The sequence below is a fragment of the Thermobia domestica genome, chromosome 8 (assembly GCF_964235325.1).
Source record: "Thermobia domestica chromosome 8, izTheDome1.hap1.1, whole genome shotgun sequence".
In the NCBI taxonomy this organism is placed as follows: Eukaryota; Metazoa; Arthropoda; class Insecta; order Zygentoma; family Lepismatidae; genus Thermobia; species Thermobia domestica.
Genome location: NC_137461.1, coordinates 225,499,964 through 225,518,184, shown reverse-complemented (window position 1 = coordinate 225,518,184; position 18,221 = coordinate 225,499,964). Strand labels below are relative to the sequence as shown.

The 18,221-nt window shown below is 36.2% G+C and overlaps 2 protein-coding genes across 2 annotated transcripts; both read right to left on the bottom strand.

Moving 5' to 3' along the window:
• Nucleotides 1-15,581: 15,581 nt before the first annotated feature.
• On the bottom strand, nt 15,582-16,442 carry LOC145692474 (uncharacterized). The gene has a single exon (XM_081767782.1). The coding sequence runs from the start codon at nt 16,440-16,442 to the stop codon at nt 15,582-15,584; it is 861 nt and encodes a 286-aa protein (XP_081623908.1).
• Nucleotides 16,443-16,784: 342 nt separating this feature from the next.
• LOC145692473 (uncharacterized) lies at nt 16,785-17,906 on the bottom strand. Its single transcript, XM_081767781.1, has one exon. The coding sequence runs from the start codon at nt 17,904-17,906 to the stop codon at nt 16,785-16,787; it is 1,122 nt and encodes a 373-aa protein (XP_081623907.1).
• Between the last annotated feature and the right edge of the window lie 315 nt (nt 17,907-18,221).

Sequence of the window (18,221 nt, the reverse complement as noted above, 5' to 3'; positions counted from 1 at the left end):
TTAGTTATATTACAGTGCATATGTTAAATTTTAAATGTATATTTTAGTGCATATTTTTTTATATTTTCATGCATATTTGCATGCATATTTTGGGGCTTGTTTGTGCATGGAAATCCGGGCTCTAGTGATCAAATTTTGCAACTAAAATCTCACCCGCATCCACGAAATCCGAGTTTAGCCCCTAAGGGCATAATTAGGAAACTTGCAGAAGCAGTAACTCTGAAATGACTTGTTTTAGGGTTAAAATAATAACACAAGCGTATTTATGGTAAAATTCTAGCCTTAAAACATGTAACATGACTCCCTTTGCATTTGAAATTTCGAATATCAATCAAAGAGGGGGCTATGATGCTTGATAGCGCCAACTGAGGTGTCAAACCACTTCCAAATTTCATCATTCTCTCTCAACCCGTTCTCAACACACATGCGTACTGAAGACTTATGTTTCACCATGTATATTGATAGGTTGTGTGAATTCTCCATAGTAGGTAGATTTTAAAATTTATCTAAAATGCTTATTACGACCAATAAATTGATTTTGAGTTTGACGTTCCTTTTCAGCAGCGAGGCTATATGAGACGTGGACCTACTGATTAACGTGGAATCCGAACCATGAGCTCCCGCCGGGAATTGAACCCGGGCCTCCCACGCCAAAGACATATAAAATCGATCCGTTTTAATCATTCACTTTTTTATGACGAAAACCGTGAAGCAGAAATTAACGCACATACATACACACACACACACAAACTCATGATTCACGGAGCACTTGGTGGCGCATGCCCAATAAAATTTAGTAGAAATAACAGGCATGCGCATAAACATTACAGTTCCGCTTGCGAATACTGTTCCAGTTCTGGTTCGAAAACACAGAAGAGCACGAGTATCACATTGGTGGCGGTGTTAGATATTACCGTATAGTTTATGGGGATACGGCCTTTTATAACAATTATAACTGATTTGGATAAAGTTCGGTACATACAGCTTTCCGAAGTAAACCAATTCGTATAAAACTTGGTGTATAGGGGTTTTCGAATATGCTGATTACGAATACCATATTTATCTGTACATAGGAGTAGTAATGGGGACACTTCAGGACACTTTTTGGCCCCTGGGTCCCTGCCTCAGGACCCATGGTCCCTGGCCGGGGTCAATGACCTAGGGGTACTTAGGACCACCCCCTCTAAATTTTGGCAGGGGTACCATGGCCCACCCCCTAAATTTTGGCAGGGGTACATAGGACCACCCCCCTTAAATTTTGGAAATTGCCAAATCTAAAAATTTGCTATGGTAGGGTAGGACCATAGTATGTACCTCTATCAGTATTGGGTGTCTATGTCGTTCCCTTTTATGGGTAAAAAATTGCCAAAAATTCAAATTTCGGGGGTTTTTGACCTAATTTATCCCCTTGGATGAGGTGTTATTACCTTATATCGTTATATGGGCGTATACAGGGGTTCATTACCTTTCATAAGACATGGGTATGTTAATGCACCCCTTGAAAAATTTGGGAGGGGTACCTTGGCCCACCCCTTAAATTTTGGAAATTGCCCAATTTCAACATTGGGTATTATAGTATAGGACCCTAATATGTATTATGATAAATTTGGGTGGTCCACCTCATTCCCTTTTAGGGGTACCAAATTGCCAAAAATATAAACGTAAGCAATACGTTGTACCACGTGTTTGGTTTTCGACCTAATTTATCCCCTTGGATGAGGCCCTATTACCTTATATGTTTATATGAGCGTATACAGGGGTCGTTATATGGGCGTATACAGGGGTTCATTACCTTTCATAAGACATGGGTATGTTAATGCACCCCTTGAAAAATTTGGGAGGGGTACCTTGGCCCACCCCTTAAATTTTGGAAATTGCCCAATTTAAACATTTGGTATTATAGTATAGGACCCTAATATGTATTATGATAAATTTGGGTGGTCCACCTCGTTCCCTTTTAGGGGTACAAAATTGCCAAATTTTAGTACAACCACGTGTTTGGTCTTTTGACCCAATTTATCGCCTTGGATGAGGTCCTATTACCTTATATGGTTATTTGGTTATGTATAGGGGTCTATTACCTATCATAAGACATAGGTACATTTGTGCACCCCGGGAGGGGTACCTTGGCCACACCTTAAATCTTGGAAATTGCCCAATTTAAACATTTGGTATTATAGTATAGGACCCTAATATATATATTACTATAACCTCGTTCCCTTTTAGGGGTACAAAATTGCCAAAAATATAAACGTAAGCAATACGTTGTACCACGTGTTTGGTTTTTGACCTAATTTATTCCATTGGATGAGGTTCTATTACCTTATATCGTTATATGGTCGTGTATAGGGGTCCATTACCTATCAGAAGACATAGGTACATTTGTGCACTCCTTTAAATTTTTGGTAGGGGTACATTGGACCACCCCTTCAATTTTGGAAATTGCTCAATTTAAACATTTGGTACTATAGTATTATAGTATAGGAGTATAGTATTATAGTAATAGTAGTTTGGTATTATAGTATAGGACCCTAATATGTATTATGATAAATTTGGGTGGTCCACCTCGTTCCCTTTAAGGGGTACAAATTCGCCAAATTTTAGTACAACCACGTGGTTGGTTTTTTGGCACAATTTATCCCCTTGGATGAGGTCCTATTACTTTATATGGTTATATGGTCATCTATATTGGTTCATTCCCTATCATAAGACATGGGTATAATGATGCACCCCGGGAGGGGTACTTTGGTCACCCCTTTAATTTTGGAAATTGCCCCTTTTACATGTTTGGTATTATAGTACTGGACCCTAATATATATTACTATAAATTTGGGTGGTTCACCACGTTTCCTTTGATGGGTACGAAATTGCCAAATTTTAGTACAACCACGTGTTTGTTTTGGCTCAATTTATCCCCTTGGATGAGGTCCTATTACCTTATATGGTTATATGATCATGTATAGGGGTCCATTCCATATCCCCTTAAATTTTGGAAATTTTCCAATTTAAGCATTCGGTATCATAGTACATGACCTCAACATGTATCATGATAAATTTGGGTGGTCCATCTTGTTCCCTTTCATGGGTAAAAATTAGTAAAATCTAAACATAAGCAATATGTTGTACCATGCGTTTGGTTTTTGGCCCAATTTCTTCCCTTTGATGGGGTTCTATTGCCTTATATGGTTATATGGTCATGTATATGGGTTTATTTCCTATCATAAGACATGGGCACAGTGACGCACCCTTTAAAATTTTGAGAGGGGATATCTTGGCTCATCCACTCGGTTTTAGAAATTGTTTAATATAAGCATTTGGTATCATAGTACAGGACTTCAATATGTACCACTATAAATTTGGATGGTCCACATCGTTCCCTTTCATGGGTAAAGAACTACCAAAAATCAATTTCGGAGGTTATTGACCCCTTTGATAAGGATTTAGCACGTTATATGGTTTATTACATTTATATGTTTATGTTCCCTTTTAAATTTGGGAATTATCAAATAACAAAATTCGGTAAACGTTTTCTAGGACCCATTGGTGTTCCTCTTATGGCCAAATATTCAAAAATTTAAATGTTATTGACCGGCTTTATTAATGAATAAGTACAGGATTTTTTAACTTTTTTCATAAGACACAGGTGTATTTGTGTACCAATCTTAAATTTTGGGAGGGGGTACAGTTCTTATTGTCGTATCAATAATTGGTAATTGTTCTTAAAATTGGATAGTATCTCATTCATTGGGTAAATCAGTGTCAAATATGAGTATGATCACGTGATCAGTTATTGACCTATGATGGGATTAGGAGTCCAGGACATTGGTACATTAAAACTTTGTAGTATAATTTGAGAATTGTCAAATGAAATTACGTCATTGGTTTTGATTATTCACGCCAAATATAAACGTAAGCAAGACGTTGTACCACGTGATTGTCCTTGATGAGGTAGTGTACAGGGATTCATTTCCTTTGTTGTGGTACTTCTTAAGTTTGAGTACACACACTTCTAGAAAACAGTTGGTTCTACTCAGGTAAACAATTGACGGACATTATTGACCTTATTGAACATATAATGATATGATTAACTCTAAGACTTAGGTATATCAAGAGAAGTATTCTTTAAATTTGGGAATGATGATAAACAGAATTTTAACATAAGGTGCGAAATTTGAAACAATACATTGAACTTTAGTCACAGCTCATAGTCTAAGATCATTGGTGATGATTGATTTGAAATCTGATAGTTAACCTTATTGAATCTTATGACTCATAGACGAAAGGCAATACATGCTACAACAGTTTGAAATTTAATCATAAGGTGATGTAATCTGACACTAGCAAAGTTGTTGTTAATGCAATTTGATTGGCTGATCACTATCTTTCGTACAATCTGATTGGCTGATCACTATCTTTCGTGCAATCTGATTGGTTGATGATTTTCAAATCCTTGCTGTATTTAGTTTTAAGATTTGTTTAACATTTAAAAATCTTGGTTTCGTTCAACATTTTGCACTCACTGATAAATATGATCAAAACCGTTTATTTGTTAATCGAATAGTTAAAAACCGGATAAAGTTTGACGGTTAACCGTGAAACGTAAAATTTTTAGTTTGAAATTTTTTGTTTGAAACTTTTTGTTTCGAAATTTTGTTTGAATTTTTTTTTGACAACTTTTGTTTCAAATTTTTTTGTTGCAAAATTTTGTTTGAAAATTTTTTGTTTAAAATTTTTTGTTCGAAATTTTTGTTTTCCAAATTTTCAAAATTTTGTTTCAAAGATTTTTGTTTGAAATTTTTGTTTCAAAGTTTGGTTTGACATTTTTAAAGTTTGTGCACTCATTAGTAAAGAACCGGATCTGTTTAGAACTAAAACCTCTGGCAATATTGTGGTGCAATAGTACACGTCAGAACATGGGGCTGTACTTGAAATGAAAAAGCACAAATCATTGAAATGGATCATTTTATTACACTCCACATACATCCATACCAGATAGTGGTTCTGGATATTGTCGATACAATGTATTTTGAACTTCTTGCACTAGTTTGTCTTTAGCATATAATTTTAATTCCAATTGAAGTCTTTTAAGGTCTATTGCAATATCAATTGGTGGAAACTCAATGTCCATTTGATCACAAATAAACTGTTTATCAATACAGGTATGCACCCACGAACGATGTTGACAACCATCACAATATCTAGATACATGTTGTACAATATGCATAACACATTTTTCAAAATAGTACTTTTTTAGAAATATACTTGTTTTGTTGCACACTTCCACTGCATGTTTCACACACTGAAATACGCTGATGAATTTGTTCCATTCCGTTTGTGTTAGATACACCATGTTGCGAGGGACATGGAATGTACTCTTTTTACGTAACAGCACCATCTTCTCTTCGAGGACTGTACGCAGCACCACTTCATGATTTGAGCCTAATGATTTGACTATGGTCACATTTAGCTCATCATGAAAATAATCGTTCATTTGGTCGATTCGTGAACATAATATTTGCCATTCTTCACAAGTCAGTTGTACACCAAATTGTTCTGCTTTGCCCAATCGAATTACTGGTTCAAATGTTCTAAAACTGATACCAATCATCACATGTTTTGTTCGAAATATATTTATTGGATAATAGCTTGCGAAGATGAACTCTTTATCGTTAGAAGTACACATCTTTCCTCCTGAAAAGCACTTGCTCAAATGATTTCGTGGGATGACAGTGTATTGGTTGATTTATAGAACTGCGGCTGACGTCATTGGAAAGGAATGTGCTGACATTTGAATTCATGATTTCATCACAGTTACTGACGTCATGCTGACCAACCAAATTCATACAACTACGTCTGACGTCAAAGGAATGTGCTGACGTTTGAATTCATGATTTCATCACAATTGCTGACGAAACCGGCTGTGTACTAAATTCAAATTGATGACTTCGACCCAAGAATCCTTTGTAACATAAAGATACAGATCCAGTATTTAAGAAACGCAGCAGTTCTTCTTGTTTTGATGCTTCCATGGGTAAATATCTTGCTGGTAAAATTATATTCTTATCATTTTCAAGCTTCACTACGATTCTTAATCCAAACTTTGTAGGGATCATTTGGCTAGCTAAGATTCTATAAGGTACATTCTGTTGTAAATCAGTAATCTTGGTAAATGATTTCATCACATCACGTGTGTTTAGAAAGTGCAGACAAGTAGCCATGATGATGTTATCATGAATACTAACTCGAACGATACTTATATATGATGCAAAACTGATGACGTTGCATTATCATGTTCTGACGTGTACTATTGCACCACAATGTTGCCAGAGGTTTTAGTTCTAAACAGTTCCGGTTCTTTACTAATGAGTGCACAAACTTTAAAAATGTCAAACCAAACTTTGAAACAAAAATCTTTGAAACAAATTTTTGAAACGAAAAAAATCAAACAAAAAATTCAAACAAAATTTTGAAACGAAAAAAATTTCAAACAAAATTTTGAAACAAAAAATTTCAAACAAAAAATTTGGAAACGAAAAATTTCAAACAAAAATTTTAAACAAAATTTTGAAAAACGAAAAAATTTTAAGAAAATTTCAAACGAAAAATTTTTAAACAAAAAAATTTTGAAACAAAAGTTGTCAAGAAAAATTTCAAACAAAATTCTGAAACAAAAAATTCAAACAAAAATTTGAAAGCAAGAATTTTTAAACAAAAAGTTTCAAACCAAAAAATTTCAATCTAAAAATTTTACGTTTCACGGTTAACCGTCAAACTTTATCCGGTTTTTAACTATTCGATTAACAAATAAACGGTTTTGATCATATTTATCAGTGAGTGCAAAATGTTGAACGAAACCAAGATTTTTAAATGTTAAACAAAACTTAAAACTAAATACAGCAAAGATTTGAAAATCATCAACCAATCAGATTGCACGAAAGATAGTGATCAACCAATCAGATTGCAGGAAAGATAGTGATCATCCAATCAAATTGCATTAACAATAACTTTGCTAGTGTCAGATTACATCACCTTATGATTAAATTTCAAACTGTTGTAGCATGTATTGCCTTTCGTCTATGAGTCATAAGATTCAATAAGGTTAGCTATCAGATTTCAAATCAATCACCACCAATGATCTTAGACTATGAGCTGTGACTAAAGTTCAATGTATTGTTTCAAATTTCGCACCTTATGTTAAAATTCTGTTTATCATCATTCCCAAATTTAAAGAATACTTCTCTTGATATACCTAAGTCTTAGAGTTAATCATATCATTATATGTTCAATAAGGTCAATAATGTCCGTCAATTGTTTACCTGAGTAGAACCAACTGTTTTCTAGAAGTGTGTGTACTCAAACTTAAGAAGTACCACAACAAAGGAAATGAATCCCTGTACACTACCTCATCAAGGACAATCACGTGGTACAACGTCTTGCTTACGTTTATATTTGGCGGGAATAATCAAAACCAATGACGTAATTTCATTTAACAATTCTCAAATTATCCTACAAAGTTTCAATGTACCAATGTCCTGGACTCCTAATCCCATCATAGGTCAATAACCGATCACGTGATCATACTCATATTTGACAATGATTTACCCAATGAATGAGATACTATCCAATTTTAATAACAATTACCAATTATTGATACGACAATAAGAAATGTACCCCTTCCAAAATTTAAGATTGGTACACAAATACACATGTGTCTTATGAAAAAAGTAATAAATCCTGTAGTTATTCAATAATAAAGCCGGTCAATAACATTTAAATTTTGAATATTTGCCATAAGAGGAACACCAATGGGTCCTAGAAAACGTTTACCGAATTTTGTTATTTGATAATTCCCAAATTTAAAAGGGAATATAAACATATAAAGGTAATAAACCTCTGTACATACCCATATAACGTGCTAAATAGGGGTCAATAACCTCCGAAATTTGATTTTTGGTAGTTCTTTACCTATGAAAAGGGAACGATGTGGGCCATCCAAATTTATAGTGGTACATATTGAAGACCTGTACTATGATACCAAATGCTTATATTAAACAATTTCTAAAACCGAGTGGATGAGCCAAGATACCCCTCCCAAATTTTTAAAGGATGCATCAATGTACCCATATCTTATTATAGGAAATGAACCTATATACATGACCATATAACCATATAAGGTAATAAAACCTCATCAAAGGGGAGAAATTGGGCCAAAAACCAAACACATGGTACAACATATTGCTTATGTTTATATTTTAGCAAATTTGTACCCCTAAAAGAGAACGATGTGGACCACCCAAATTTATCATGATACATGTTGACGCATGTACTATAATACCGAATCCCCTCCCGGGGTGCATCAATGTACCTATGTCTTATGATAGGGAATGAACACCTATACATGACCATATAATCATATTAGGTAATAGGACCTCATCCAAGTGAATAAATTAGGTCAAAAACCAAACACGTGGTACAACGTAATGCTTACGTTTATATTTTGTCAATTTTGTACCCGTAAAAGGGAACGAGGTGGACCACCCAAATTTATCATAATACATATTAGGGTCTTGTACTATAATACCAAATGTTTAAATTGGTCAATTTCCAAAATTTAAGGGGTGGGCCAAGGTACCCCTAGCGGGGTGCACAAATGTATCTATGTCTTATGATAGGGTATGGACCCCTATACATGACCATATAACTATATGATGTAGTAGGACCTCATCAAGGAGATAAATTAGGTCAAAATCAAACACGTGGTATAACGTATTGCTTACGTTTATATTTTGGCAATTTTGTACCCCTAAAAGGGAACGAGGTGGACCACCCAAATTTATCATGATACATATTAGGATCCAGTACTATGACACCACATGTTGAAATTAAGTAATTTCCAAAATTAAAGGGTTGGGCCAAGGTACCCCTCCCAAAAATTTAAAGGGGTGCATCAATATACCCATGTCTTATGAAAGGTAATAGACTCCTGTATACGCTCATGTAAACATATAAGGTAATAACACCTCATCAAAGGGAATAAAATCGTCCAAAAACCAAACACGTGGTATAACGTATTGCTTACGTTTATATTTTTGGCAATTTTGTATCCCTAGAAGGGAACGAGGTGGACCACCCAAATTTATCATAATACATATTAGGGTCCTATACTATAATACCAAATGTTTAAATTGGGCAATTTCCAAAATTTAAGGGGTGGTCCAAGGTACCCCTAGCGGGGTGCACAAATGTATCTATGTCTTATGATAGGGTATGGACCCCTATACATGACCATATAACTATATGATGTAGTAGGACCTCATCAAGGAGATAAATTAGGTCAAAATCAAACACGTGGTATAACGTATTGCTTACGTTTATATTTTGGCAATTTTGTACCCCTAAAAGGGAACGAGGTGGACCACCCAAATTTAACCTAATACATATTAGGGTCCTATACTATAATACCCAATGTTGAAATTGGGCAATCTCCAAAATTTAAGGGGTGGGCCAAGGTACCCCTCCCAAATTTTTCAAGGGGTGCATTAATATACCCATGTCTTATAAAAGGTAATGGACCCCTGTATACGCCCATATAACTATATAGGGTAATAACACCTCATCAAAGGGGATAAATTAGGCCAAAAACCCCCGAAATTTGAATTTTTGGCAATTTTTTACCCATAAAAGGGAACGACATAGACACCCAATACTAATAGAGGTACATACTGTGGTCCTAGGCTACCATAGCAAATTTTTAGATTTGGCAATTTCCAAAATTTAAGGGGGGTGGTCCTATGTACCCCTGCCAAAATTTAGAGGGTGGGCCATGGTACCCCTGCCAAAATTTAGAGGGGGTGGTCCTATGTACCCCTAGGTCATTGACCCTGGCCAGGGACCATGGGTCCTGAGGCAGGGACCCAGGGGCTAAAAAGTGTCCTGAAGTGTCCCCATTACTACTCTAGGTCTTACAGTTATGTGAGATACGTCCTTTCTATGACAATTATAGCCGATTTGGATGGAACTCGGTAAACGGTATATAGGGGTTTTCCAACATGCTGATTACAAATACCATATTTATTATTTTTTTACCTAGATCTTATAGTTTATGTGGGATACGCCCTTTTTATGACAATTTTAGCCGATTTGGAGGAAACTCAGTATATAGAGGTTTTCGAACATGCTGATTGCGAATATCATTTATTTTTACGTAGGTTTTATAGCTTATGTGTGATACGCCCTTTTTGATAGTTTTAACCGATTTGGATGGAACTCGGTATATAGGGGTTTTCGAATATGCTGAGTACGAATATCATATTTATTTTACGTAGATCTTATAGTTTATGTGGGATACGCCTTTTTTATGACAATTTTAGACGATTTAGATGAAACTCTTGATAATTAAGATATGTAATAATTATATTAATTAAGATATGTTTAAATGAATCCCAAAGTAAAGTCCGGGTAGGAATATTTTTGTCCACGAGCTTTTACGTCGAAAATGGCCACAAAACAAGGAGATGCATTGTCGCCATTATTATTTAACTTTGTTCTGGAATACGATATAAGGAAAAGCAAAGATAGCAACCAGGGCCTAGAGTTGAACGGTATTCACCATGTTATGGCGTATGCTGATGATGTAAATTTAATAGGGGATGATAGGAGAACAATAGAAAGAAACGCAGAGATCTTATTAAACGCTTGCAGGGACATGGGTTTAGAAGTAAATGCAGAGAAAACTAAATACATGGTAGTGCGTCGGGACCGTAATACAGCAAATTATGTATGCGTTAAAATATTAAATAATACTTTTGATAAAGTGGATAGTTTCAGATATCTAGGATCAATATTAACAGAGGAAAATCATATTCACGAAGAAATTAAACGTCGATTGAAAGTAGGGAATTCGTGTTACTATTCGGTTCAAAATATCTTGTCGTCGCGAATTCTGTCGAGGAATTTGAAGCTTAAAATATATAAATCGATAATCATGCATGTTGTTCTATATGGTTGCGAAACATGGTCGCTCATACTGAGGTAAGAACATAGATTGAAAGTATCTGAGAACAAGATCCTGAGACGAATATTTGGAATCAACAGGAACGGGAATGGGGAATGGCGGAAACTTCATAACGAGGAACTGCAAAATTTATACGGTTTACCCAACATTCTTAGGGTCGTCAAGACTAGGAGGCTTAGGTGGGCAGGTGATGTAGCTATAATTGAAGAAAGTAGAAACGCTTTCAAAGTCTTGACTGGAAGACCAATCGGAAAACGACCATTAGGAAGACCTAGGCGCAGATGGGAAGACAATATTAAGATGGATCTCGCAGAGATTGGAATACAGGATAGAAACTGGATGCAGTTAGCTAAGGATAGAAGTCAGTGAAGAGCTTTGGTGAACGCGGCATTGAACCTCCGGGTTCCATAGGCCATAGATTTAGTTAGTTAGATAGACGAAACACGGTATATAGGGATTTTCCAACACGATGATTACGAATATCATATTTATTTTTGCCTAGATCTTATAATTTATGTGGGATAAGCCCTTTTTATGACAGTTTTAACCGAATTGAATGGAACTCGGTATTCAGGAGATTTTGAACATGCTGAGTACGAATATCATATTTATTTTTGCGTAGATCTTATAGTTTATGTAGGATACGCCCTTTTTATAAAAAAATAGACGATTTGGATGAAATTCGGTATATGGGGGTTTTCAAACATGCTGATCACGAATATCATTTATTTTTATTTAGGTATTGTGAGATACGTCCTTTTTATGCCACTTTTAACCGATTTGGCTGAAACTCGGTATATAGAGGCTTTCGAGCATGCTGATTACAAATATCATATTTGCTTTTACCTAGGCCTTACAGTTTATGGGTGATGCACGCTTTTATGACAATTTTAGTTCTTGTAGCCTTTTTGCGACCACTTTTATCATTCCCTAAATAACATACAATGGTTACCCGTATTGATGTGAAAAAAGTCTATGGCAACATAGTTGAGCAGATATTAAACATAATAGCTGCGGCGGCTCAGTGGTTCGCTCTCACCTTGTTATTTAGCTTATTCGACATATTCGTGGGACCTAAAACTTGAAAATTGCATTTCGTCTCGTACACACACATACACAGGGTTCACCGGGCCCTTGGTAGCGTATGCCCAATAAAATTCCAATTCCAATATAGGTTCCAATTTAGTAGAAGTTACACTTATGCGCACAAAAAGTACAGTTCCGATTCCAGTTACACACAACAGCTGACTACGAATATAGAAGAACGACTATGACATTGGCGGCTGGGGGTTTTGTGATTTTTATAAAAGACAATGACCTATTTTTTATTCCCTAAATAACATACAAATTTTACCCGTACTGGTGTGAAAAAAGACTATGGCTACATAGTAGAGCTGAGATTTAAAAATAACGGATGCGGTGGCTCGGTTGTTCGCTCACCTCTTGTGTGGTAATAAACCGTCTAATTAGCTTATTCGGCATAATCGTGGGGCTTAAAACTTTATATCTCTCGGTCACACACACACACACACACATGGTTTACGGAGCACTTGGAGACGTATGTGCAGCTTCAGTTTCGGTTATAGTGCCAGTTCCGGTTCCAACTACAAATGAACAGACTACAAACATAACAAAAATTATAACGGACTAATACCAAAAGCTACTAGCACATTTTTAACCACGTGTAACATTGCAGAGCTAATAAAAGAGAATACTTGTTTTTACACCTTTGAACTCCTATGTAACATAGCAAAAATTACAACCTGCTTACCCCTTACATGTAGCGATTTTTATAAGGCTATAGCATACTTTTGAAACTCCTATTTAACATACCCAGGACTAAAAACCTTTTTTTTTTTCAGATAGAGTCGGATTTTCTGTTACGACAGGAGAACTGTAATTTGCATTCCGCACGTAAAGACAGAGGACACTCATACACGTAATTTCGATGTAATCAATTTCTTAGAGCTCAACAAGATTATATGACTCTTATGCGTAGTTTTTGTGGTGCTGCGCGGAGCATACCCTCATTCTGCTGTTTAAGACTATCGTATTTGGGGCTACTGTAGCGTCCCCGACGAAGTACAGCGTGGCTACAAAGTCTCTTTCAATAGACTGTTTTCCCTGTTTTACCTATCACCGTATTTTCTAGCATTAATACAAAACTCTAGAGTCAGTCCTCCTGTTACGGGGCAAAGATAATCCATACGTGGAACAAAATAGCATCTGTCATACTCCCGGGACATTGCACCTGTCCCATGCCTTGGAAACACCAGTTCAAATACTTTCTTCGCGATAGAATTCATGGCCTTCCAGAACGATGACAGGAGGTCGTCCATGCTGATGGGAATCATTTTTGATATCTTAGGTGACATATCAATGTTCCAAGTGGTCAACTTGAGGTCAAACAAAGGTCAAACATTTCATTGCATATGACACGGGGTCCGTATATTTTGTTCGAACCTGGTTTGCTTTTTTCCGAAGATACCCGAAGTTAGACTTTAAAAAATTTTGCCTCAAAACATTAATAAGGAATGCGCTCAACCTTTTTGAGACAAGGTGCATGTTTTAAACTATGCATTTATGTTTATCTTGTTTTTTTTCTTTCTTCTTAACGTTCTTCTATGACTATTAGACTATGGGTGCGAAGCATACCTCGTTGCATTCTCTGTTTCATGAGATTTCCAACCAACATGCCATTCGTATCTCTGTGACAATTAGGAGTGGGTGAGATGCCAGGATTGCCAATGTGAATGCATACAAACCAAATTATAGATTTTATACAGGGGGTTGCACTTCGTTTTGTTTCTCCCTTCCTATTGTAGTTACGGCTTTGATTTTTATATGGTTGGTATTACTATGTAAGGCACTTGTATTAATTTTTTTGATCAACGTGGGATTACTAACAGTGTTATCAGTGGACCGGAAATTCATTTTTTAAAATATTTCGAATTTCTTCTTCGTCTACAAATGGGACCTCAGGGGTACCAAACATACCTCGTTGGGTTTCCTATTCTATTACCTTTACAACAAGGTGTCGATCATGTCCCTATGACAATTAGTAGGCACCAGGGGTAACAACGTGAATGTTTACGAACCACAAAATTTCACAAACGGTGGTTGCACTTTGATTTTTCCCCGTTTTTTTATTGAAGCTACGGCTTTCATCTTCTATATGGTTGATATGACCATGTAAGGAACTCGTATATTTTTTACCAACCTAGAATAACTAACAGTGTTGCCAGCTTGGCCTTGTTACGTATGTAGGGGTGATATGTTTATGTACTTTATTTACAAATTACGCATATCACATCCACAGCTAATGAACTGTATGATTAAACCCATATTACTAATTTACCCAGATATCATGGAGGAACGAGAATTATGACGTGACGAATATTTTAGATGTTACTTGCTTTAATTCTTATTTAAAGGTACATGCGTTAATATGATAAATATGACATGCTTTGTTTATATGTTAATATAATGATATAATACTTAAATATTAGTACAATGAATTACTTAACTTCTTTCTGCAGTAATTGTTGCTTGCTTGCTGCTAAACCACATGGTTGCTTGCTAAACTATCATACTTTGTCTTCGGTCACACATAAACTGAGTAGCACTCTAAAACACTTTTAAAAACATATAAATTTTGTATATTAACGAACATGAGTGTTTCTCTAAAAATTATGAATAAATATGCCTTTTTGAAACTATGAATGAATATGCTTGCCTAGTTGCACTTCACAGCACATTGTCGAAGCCACAAACACAACTTGAATAGAACACCGAAAGCACTGTTGCCAGCCAATGCAAACACAACTCACTAAAACTCACCAAAAAATCACTAAAAGAATCACACGAATTCACTAAAACCACTAAACTATATACAAAAAATGAAACTAATATGAATAAAAATAATGCACATATGCAAGCTTATCCATGCTCCCCCTCCTTGATTAGACACAATCAATTAATATTCTAGGGGCAAAGGAATTAATTTAGCAACACTGCGCCGAAAAATGCCACTTTTACACTTCACAGTTGCCACTCGCACTAAATTATCACTGCCCGGATGAACTTTTTCAATCACACCTAACTTCCACACTTGAGGAGGAACATTGCCTTTTTTTTTAATAATACGACCATGCCCGGCTGTAGATTAGGCCGAGCTGACTTCCATTTTCTTTTTCTTTTTTTTGTAACTGGTTGAGGTAATCCCTTGACCAAGGTTTCCAAATATGCTGCTTAATTTCTTGGATCCGTTGCCATCTGCCTAGTCTGTTGATAGGTACGTCCAGTAGATCTGGTTCCGGAGGGCTGAGAAGTGTAGCTCCCATCAAAAAATGTCCTGGACTGAGATACATTGGATCAGTAGGATCGTTGGAAATGGCTGTCAATGGTCTTGAATTTAGAATAGCTTTAATTTGAATAAGTAACGTGTTTAACTCGTAGTATGTTAGACTTGCTGATTCTGCTACACGGCGTAGGTGGTACTTCATGGATTTTATTGAACTTTCCCATGACCCCATGTGAGGAGATCTGGCTGGAATGAATTTCCATTCTAAACCTTTTTCAGCTGAGTATTCCAGGATGTTTTTTTTTTTTTTGTTAGTCTTGGATTTAAAAAATTGTTGCAATTCTCGATTGGCGCCAACAAAGTTTGAACCATTGTCGCAACAGATAGATAAGCATTTTCTCGCCTAGCAACAAACCTCTTCAATGCTGCGATGAAGGCTTGAGAAGTTAAGTCTGAAACTATTTCTATGTGAACTGCTCTAGTGGCTAAACAGATGAACAACGCTGCATAGACTTTCATTTGAATTTTGCTGCGAATCGTGGGCTTCACATAAAAGAATCCTGCATAGTCCACTCCCACGTGTACAAATTGCCTTGCTTCATTTACTCTTTCCTTGGGTAAGTGTCCCATTAACTGAGATGAACTTGTTGATTTCCACTTGAAACAAACCAAACAATTGTGTACTATTGCCTTGACCATCTTTTTAGCGCTTGGAATCCAATATTTGGTACGCAGAGATGCAATAAGAAGCTGTGGTCCTGCATGAAGCAAACTTTTATGTTCTTCTTTGACTATCAGGTGGGTGAAATGATGTCCTGCAGGTAGGATGAATTGATGCTTGTTGTTGTACTCCAAGTTTGAATGTTCCAATTTTTCTCCTATTCTTAGCATTCCTTCCGTGTTCAGAAATGGAAATAGATCCTTGATTGGGCTCTTTGTTGAAACTTCCATTTGTTGCTGCAAGTTCAATATTTCTTGATGATAGGTAGTATGTTGTACTATCTTGATACATCTGTGTAATGCTAAACGAAGTTCCGAAGCGTCAAGACTATCGGTTTTTCTTTCTGATATTAAGGAAAGACAATTATGTTTGAATCGCAAACAATATGCTACTACTTTCAACATTTTGTTTAACGATGAATACCTTTTCATAAAGCTTGTTTCATGAACTGCCACCAAACTTATCATGACTTTCTTCTCTTCTGGAATATTATCTGGCTCATTTTGTTCTTGACATGGCCATTCTGCTGTATGAAGAAACTCTGGACCATGCCACCACTCTCGAGACTGAATAAGAGTGTTGGGATCCGCTCCTCGACAAACTATGTTTGCCGCATTTTCTTTACTTGGCACGTGGTGCCATTGATTGATGTGATTTTCTGAATTTGAGCCACCCTGTTGGATACAAATGTTTTTTTAACGATTGGGAGGTGATTTGATCCATGACAAAACTATCGTCGAGTTTGTTCACAGGTGTATACCACTGACCTCTATATTTAATATGGATAGTGTTTTGTCTATTAGCTTCAAAAGTAACAGTGCTCCACATAATTCCAATCTAGGCAAGGTTTGCTTCTTCAGTGGTGCAACCTTCGACTTTGAACAAAGTAAATTGACTTCACCAAAATTTTCTTCACTTGCATCGCAAAAACCATGTAATTGAATTTCCTTAACGTTCTCCAAAGACATTACGTTTCTTGTAATTTGTATCTTCGCCATCGCAGGTAACCAAGACACTAATTGATTCCATTCAACTTGTAGGACTGTGTCTAATGGGTCATTCCAATCCATTCCTGTCTTCCACAACTTCTGTAAGAAATTCTTGTATTTGATGACAATTGGAGCGATTAGACTTAATGGATCGAAGATAGATGACACTATGCTGACGACTTGTCTTTTTGTCATTGCAACATCACTTTCTACTGCAGTTCCGTGTTTACAAATTTTGTTCGAAATTATAAGTTTGTCTGTTAATGGATTCCATGCTATTCCTAAAGTCTGAACACCGTCTTGCTGAAGAAGTATGATTGGCTGTTGTTTTTCCATGAAGTCTTCGGGAACTCCTTGAAGCACTTCTTCTTTGTTATAACTCCATTTACAAAGCTTGAAACCTGCTCTGCTTAGAATATTAATAAGATCCTTCTGTAGTTCTAAGGCCTTTGACACGTTTGGTACTGATTTTAACACATCATCAATGTAGAAACTGTGCTTTATTACTTCTGCTGTTTCTGGAAATTCCTTGGAATTTTCCTCCGCTATTTGCTTCAGACATCTTGTTGCCAAGAAGGGTGCTGACGAAGTCCCGTACGTCACTGTTTGTAGTTCGTACGTCTGGATCGGTTCTTCTACTGAGTTTCTCCAAAGGATGTGTTGTAAACACTTGTCCTCATCATGAATTAATATTTGGCGATACATTTTCTCTAAGTCTGCTGTAAATGCAACTGGATACAACCGAAACCTTAAAATAATGGAGTACAAGTCATCTTGAACAATTGGCCCCACTTGAAGAATGTCATTTAATGATTTTCCATTAGACGTTTTTGCACTTGCATCAAAAACCACTCTTAATTTAGTTGTTGTACTGTCCATCTTGAATACAGGTGATGTGGAAGATAACAACTGCTGCTGCTGTTCACGTCTTCTTCTGTAACTTTTCGCATGTGACTAAAAACTTAAATACTCATCCATGAAGGCGGCATATTGTTTATGAAACTCAGGGTTTTGTAGCAATCTTCTTTCAAGCTGCTTAAATCTTTGTAGTGCCATGTTATAAGACTCTCCTAAAGCTGCATTCTCTTTCTTCTTTGGTAATTTGACAATAAATCTTCCGACTTCATTTCTGGTTGTGTTTTGTAAAAATTGCTTCTCACAATTTTTTTCTTCTGGCGTGTAAATTTTGGTCTG

Excerpts from the sequence above, each read along its gene's own strand:
- LOC145692474 (XM_081767782.1), bottom strand. The coding sequence starts at position 16,442 with ATGTTGAAAGTAGTAGCATATTGTTTGCGATTCAAACATAATTGTCTT.
- LOC145692473 (XM_081767781.1), bottom strand. The coding sequence starts at position 17,906 with ATGGACAGTACAACAACTAAATTAAGAGTGGTTTTTGATGCAAGTGCA.